Source organism: Poecilia reticulata, chromosome 2, assembly GCF_904066995.2.
Source record: "Poecilia reticulata chromosome 2, P_reticulata-male-v2, whole genome shotgun sequence".
In the NCBI taxonomy this organism is placed as follows: Eukaryota; Metazoa; Chordata; class Actinopteri; order Cyprinodontiformes; family Poeciliidae; genus Poecilia; species Poecilia reticulata.
In genome coordinates, this window is record NC_088831.1 from 19499145 (window position 1) to 19505648 (window position 6504).

The 6504-nt window shown below is 35.5% G+C and overlaps 1 protein-coding gene across 1 annotated transcript; it reads right to left on the reverse strand.

Annotated features, from left to right (window-relative positions):
• Positions 1 to 4574, reverse strand: LOC103460206 (interferon-induced protein 44-like). The gene is made up of 6 exons (XM_017303199.2): positions 4507 to 4574; positions 1664 to 1865; positions 1190 to 1339; positions 863 to 1031; positions 413 to 513; positions 1 to 333 (listed from the first exon to the last, which is right to left on the reverse strand). The coding sequence occupies exons 2-6, from the start codon at positions 1838 to 1840 to the stop codon at positions 163 to 165; spliced, it is 768 nt and encodes a 255-aa protein (XP_017158688.1). The 5' UTR covers positions 1841 to 1865; positions 4507 to 4574; the 3' UTR covers positions 1 to 162.
• Positions 4575 to 6504: the final 1930 nt, after the last annotated feature.

The following is a 6504-nucleotide window of genomic DNA, read 5'->3' on the forward strand; positions in this document are numbered from 1 at the left end:
TAATGTTTTAGAACTTTAATCCTTTAGAATATTAAGTATTTCACCTCATACTTTTTCACTAATATGAACAATATTATTGCTGAGATTTCCACAGCAAAAACATATTATTCCTGTAACATATAGTCGCAGTGATATGTTACAGCATCCCCCAGTAACATATTGCTAGGGGATGCGCAGCTTGGCAGCGTAGTCGTCTCCAAAGTCAATTATCAGTTTCAGCGCATCCAGGATCAGAGCGTCGACGTCTGAATCCATCTCAATTTCATAACTGTAGTTCTTCACTGGGAGGGTGCAGTTCAGTGGAATCTCCACGCTGGATTCAAAATCCTTCATCTATATTCCAAGAAAATAAAAATTATATTTTGTGAAAGATCTTTTTCTTCCTCTTTGAATAAATCTTTCTATGACTCACTTTTTTCTTTAAATGTTTACTCTTGTAGACATTTCTCAGATCTCTCTCTATTTCACCACAGGCTGCATCAATGTGGGTGAGAATCGCCAACTGAGGGATTCCTGTGGATACAGAGATTATTTTATTGTGTTAGCAATCAATAGATTTCAATAAATATATATGATGAATTCTTCTCAGCAACAATTTTAAGTGACAAATATTTATGACATGATGAAAAATACTGGGTAGTAAGATGTTATTTTAATATACACTGCTCAAAAAAATAAAGGGAACACTTAAGTTTTCACTTAAGTGTTTAAGTGTTTTTTTGAGCAGTGTATTTTCTACACATTTGTTTTCCACCTATTTTATGTGACCTTTATGATTGTTGAACAAAAGTTTTGAGTATATTTTCTTGTTTGTGTTTAAATTTACATTACTTTACTGAATGAAAGATTTGTTGATTCTTACCCAGATCACTGGCTGCTTTTCTGATTTCCTTCATGTTCTGTAAAATCGTTGGCATAATTTGTAATACATTAGCATCATAAATGCAGACCAGAACATGAACTCTGTCATTGATGGACGGGAAAGAGATGTAGTCAGGATCACCATCAGAAAGGGAAGATTTGGGGTTGAACTGAGGAAAAGAAAACGTGTATTAAATAAAATAGCTAAGAAAATAATTTTTATATAAATCAAGTTAATTGTGATAACTTTAGGATCTAAATTAACAAGGGCATACCTTTTAAATGACTGTTAAAAATCATTTTAAAACATAAAACATACTATTTATACCTTGTAATCATCCTTCACATGTCCCTTCAAGGCCAGTTTGATGTCGTCTACGCTGACTTCTCCATCTTTCACCTCCAGACCCACAATGTCAGTGAACACAAAGGGGTAAAAGTTTTCTGTGTCTTCTTTTCTTATTTTATATGTTGTATACTGAGAAAAAATATAGAAGTTAGGTTGTTTTTTCATATGTAATCAGCTAACATAAAATTACTGCTAAAAATATTTTCAATTTTCTACTCAAGTCACCTAAATCTTAAAAGTGCATTTAAGATGAAAGAAGTATGACTGAAGTCCAAATTTTTAGAACAAAAGTAAGATTTAACCTATAAAAAAATCCTGATTAATCAGTGAGGCACGCATTGCAGTGAACGTCTATGTGGGGAGAGGGTGACTATGAGCTCACATTTCACTGCAGTGGAATATTAGCTTACAGATATGAGTAAATCCTAAAAATGACAATTAGACTATACTGACCTTTGATGTGAAAGTTTTCTCGCAATTTTTGAAACTGGCCAGAGCTTCATGGGTCATTCTCCCTTGGAAGATATTGTTGACAGAGTTGATGAAGCTGGACTTTCCTGCACCGACTGGTCCATGGAGTAAAACTCTGATGGCTTTGATTTCTTTATTTTTAGGTTGAAAATTCTTCATGTACTGCAGAATTTGCTCTTTGTTTCTGTTAAAACGTGAAAATAAAAGTTACAACTTAAAGTGTCACTGACACAATAAAACCAATAAAATTTAAACAGATTATGGAAGAGGTTTCAAACTGTGAACACGAAAGGTTTTAAGCAAAACATTTTTAGATGCGGCAGGGACATATAATAATATTATGCACATATTGGTAAATGAATAACAATAATTGTATAGACTATTTGTCCAAAATTCAAAAACTCAAGACTTAAGGATGATCAAAGTAAATGTGAATTCATGCACCTGATGCACCATGGGTTTCTGGTTTATGCAGTTCACAGAAGTCAAAGATGCTGTTTTTTGTTGGTTACTTTTAAAGTTCCAGGCTTCACAGGATCCTAGTGCTTCTCATTTCTCAACATTTAATATATGGACTGATTTTTCATAATTTAGCTCATGTATATAATGTACAGTGTTTTGTTTGTCACCAACTGTGTGTGTATCGTGTTTTGTGTGCGGAGGAGCAGAGTAAGACACAGTGAGCTAACCATGGAGCTAGCCATACAGTAAATAAGTACTTATTTAAGAAAAAAAAAAAAAATATATATATATATATATACACATATATATACACACACACACACACACACACACACTGTGTTTTACTCTGCACTTGTGCAGACACAATATCTGGGAACATGTGGGCCCCCATGAGGCGCCCCATGCCTCACAGCCCCCAGGCAGTGAGGCATGTGCTCTTGCCTCACTGCCTGCCTCACCTCGAGTTTGTTCTCTGCCATTTCTTATCGCTCCTCCGCACACAAAACACGATACACACACAGTTGGTGACAAAAAACACTACATTATATACATAAGCGAAATTATGGAAAATCAGTCCATATATTAAATGTTTCTTAGCCATTTTATTTCTGGCGTACAGACAGGACGAACATGCTGTCATATAATGGCAGCCAGTGCAGTTAGCGAGAGGTTGCGCAATCGCAGGTGAGGCTGAGCTCGCTGCTGCCTCACCGGCTTCACTTCTGAGCATTTGAATGGAAAAATGCGACAATACAGTGATTTTTAAGACAAAACTAATCAGAATTGGTTATACTAAGTAAGAAATAGATACTTTATAGTCCAAACCACAGGGTGAAAATAGCAATATTTTATTATTTTTCCATGATAACAGGTGAGGTTCTGCCTCACCTGCCTCCCCTGACCGCACGTTACTGATATATATATATACCGGGACGCCGCTAGGAAGCTTGGGCAGCCTGACAAAAAATTTAAATTTAAATTTAATACTCCAGCTTTAATTTCACTTAGGAGAGGGCAGGTCAGGAGGGACGTGGTGTAGAGCTGCTGTTGTTTGACTCGTCTGTTAAGTGGTAAAAGGTACAAGGGACATGTTAAATATATGAATATCTTGGTAATTTCTTTCTTTAATTTATTAAATACTAGTGAAAAGGAGGCAAACAGTAGTATGAGCTAAGCTAATTATGCTAAATAGTTGATAATCTCACACAGTCTACCCACCTCTCGGAGAAAAACTGGGTTACAAATTGACACTCTTGTCTTTTTCTCTCTGTCGCCCTCTATTTGTTTTTTGAAAACCTGATTTTATCATTAATTAAAATCAGGTTAACCGCTAAACCTTGCATCCTTTTTTCAGATTCTATGGGTAATTGTGGTATTTTCCTGACCACCAATATTTCTGACTCAATGGACAGCAATGGTGCATGTGTGGTGCACTATAAGTCAGGTAATGTCCAGTTCAGTAATATACTGATGCTGCCTTGCACTCTGTCCTTCTCTCCACATGTCGCTACTTAGCAGTAGGTGACAGGTTACGTTGTGTTGCATTCAATGTTGTCGGAAAAATAGAGATTCATGCACACAATTAATGTCCGATTTGCCATAGCTATTTATTGAATTCATTGTTGCCAACTGGGGTGGCAATAGGGGTGGCAAGGCTCTTATTTGGGGTGGCAACTGCCACCCCATGCCACCCCAGTTGATCCGCCCCTGAGTAGACTGTCAGTATAGTTTAGAAAATTCTTTAACCTATTGGCTACTGAAATACAAGGGAAACATCCAACTAGTAGTTGTGAATCATTACAAGGTTGTGAATCATTACAAGGTCAGTGGTCGTTTGGCACTACGAAAGGTCTAAGGGATAGAAAAGTCAGGCCCCTGATTCTATTACAAAAGCCAAATATACATTTTTCATAGGCTGCTAACACAAGGAAGAAATAAAAATATAAATTAGAGAATTCTTAGCAGGTTTAATAGTATAGCCAAATCCTGCCAGGCTTATAGAAGTAGTTTAACCCTACAGCTCATCAGCCAATGAGAAAGTAAGCGGCCAAAAGGCTCAAGGAAGTGGCTCAGTGCATTAGCAATATGTTAACACACCGTAAAATGTACACGCGTTACATGCATGTCAAATACGGATGGCCTATGTGGGATTTGACATGACCAGACACTGAAACGGCATGAGAGGTCAACACATAGACCAATAGAGTAAACTTGATTGGTCAGTTCCCCCTCACGTCCAGTTTAATGCGTCAGCTATAAAACTAGCTAGGGTCCCTTTGAAGAATTGTTCCACAGATAAAAGATTGTGAAACAGAAACAAACATACTGGTAACATGCAGATGTACAGACAAAAATGTACTCACTCCCAGCAGGTTGTTTTTCTCCATGGCTCTTCTAAAACTGTAATGGAGAATTTAGAACAATGTCTGTGGCTAAAAAAATCATCAGTCTTGCAATAGAAAGCAGAATTTTTTTATTTATATTGCATTTGATTAAATACATAGATGAGATGGTCAAGCAATCTAACAGTTCATTGAATAGTAATTTAAGGACCGAAAAACATATTTTTCATAAATATGTGATTTACACGTAAGTAAATCAATTCTACTTACGTGGAGACGGTGGAGAAGCTAAACACAGCAAAACAGATTAAATTAAAAAAGATCAAAACTAATACTTAAAAAGTTTGTTTTTTTTTCATTAAGGTTATAGATTGTCAAGAAGATAATGTTTCAGTTCAAATCATGCTTCAGTTACTATTCTACACTTCTAGGTTTCATTTTACTCTTTACCACACTGTTATCCAGCCATCAAAAGAATTTCTGGAAGACATTCTGCAATAAGAAAATAATGCTCCCACATCACCTTCATGCACATTTCACATTGCATAATTAGATTTTTTTTGACATGTTAAAAGTTTCCATCCCATGATTGTCACAGCTTTTCTATGACATTTATATACAGAACACATGCACAATTCTTGTTGAAATGCCAATGCGACTCAAATGTGTTTGTACTTCTGGAAACTTAATCCCCCACTTGCTACCTTAATGATATAATTCCTTGTGGAGACTTTTAAAGCATTGATATTTCATGACAAAAAATTCATTATGAACAACATGAAATGAGTTGTTACAGAATTTCCCCAGGCATAACACAGCAAGAAACTGAAAATCCTCTCATTGACATTAATCATTAATTAAGTCAAAAAATGAGGACATGGTTACTGTACTTATAATAAATCATAAAAGTTGGTATTTACCAAAATCTATCATGTTCTCTATCTAAAGCCCAGCTAAACCCTAACCCATATTTAGATGGTTTAACTGTAACTTTATTTCACTAGAGTGATTTAAAACAGACAATAAGTTAACGTATATATTTTATGTGTTGCAATCAAATAACTTTGTAATACTAACCGGATGAAAAGCGTTTACCCATGACTGGAGGGAAAATGTGCTATAACAGACAGAGAGAAAATGAATGAAGAGTTATTTTTTTCACTCCACCCTCTTCTTTTTGATTTTTTGTATAGCTTTTTTAAAGCTACAAATATTATTATTTTTAATCATAAGAATACTGAAGCATTTACTCACACAGTTCCCAACACACCATGAAAAAACTAATCAGGTTAAACAATTAAATTAGATAAGAAATGTAATATATTGTCTCAAACAAATGAATTTGTTATTCACTGCAGATTATTTACTGAACATACCTGAAGGGTTGATGTGCTGCAGGGAAGAACTGCCACAGTGATGATAAAGGTTCAGGTTTGCAGTTATTTGTAGGATTTTTTTTGTTTCACTTTTAGTCTGAACAGATCGTCTGAGTTATAAAACAACCCACTGGAGCACAAATTTTAGTTTCACTTGTTTCTTTCTGCATACACTGAAGAAAGAAAACATCCTATTTAACTAAAATATTTCAAGTGAATATAACTTAATTTCCTTCAACTTATTTGTATTCATTTTAAACAAGTGGAATGAAGTTCTGGATAAAAAGTGCTTGATGAAAAATGTTACGTATTTGAAAGTCGTGAGGAAGTTTTATTATAAAGGGTTAACGTTCAGCACATTTACTTTCAGGACATGCCCAGACATTCCTCCATTTCTGCTCAAAAGATGTCAGTGTTGAAAAATAAAATCTGCTCTGATGACACCATGTTTCTTGAATGTCCTGAGATAATGTTGTGGGGGCCAAGGTTATCTCAGGGTGGGCGGAGGATAGGGGGGGTTCGAATGATAACTGACAGACACACAAGATAGACAGACGAAACTTTATTAATCCTTTTGGGATTTTCCCACAGTGAACCATCTTCCACACAACACCCACACATCAAATGGTTTGATTAATGTTTG

What these genes read in the sequence shown, in the direction of transcription:
- LOC103460206 (XM_017303199.2), bottom strand. Translation starts at nt 1,840, where the DNA reads ATGAAGAATTTTCAACCTAAAAATAAAGAAATCAAAGCCATCAGAGTT. An exon ending in AGAAAACTTTCACATCAAAG is followed by an intron (nt 1,340 to 1,663) that starts GTCAGTATAGTC and finishes ATTTTTTCTCAG; the next exon opens with TATACAACATATAAAATAAG. An exon ending in AAAAGCAGCCAGTGATCTGG is followed by an intron (nt 514 to 862) that starts GTAAGAATCAAC and finishes CTGTATCCACAG; the next exon opens with GAATCCCTCAGTTGGCGATT.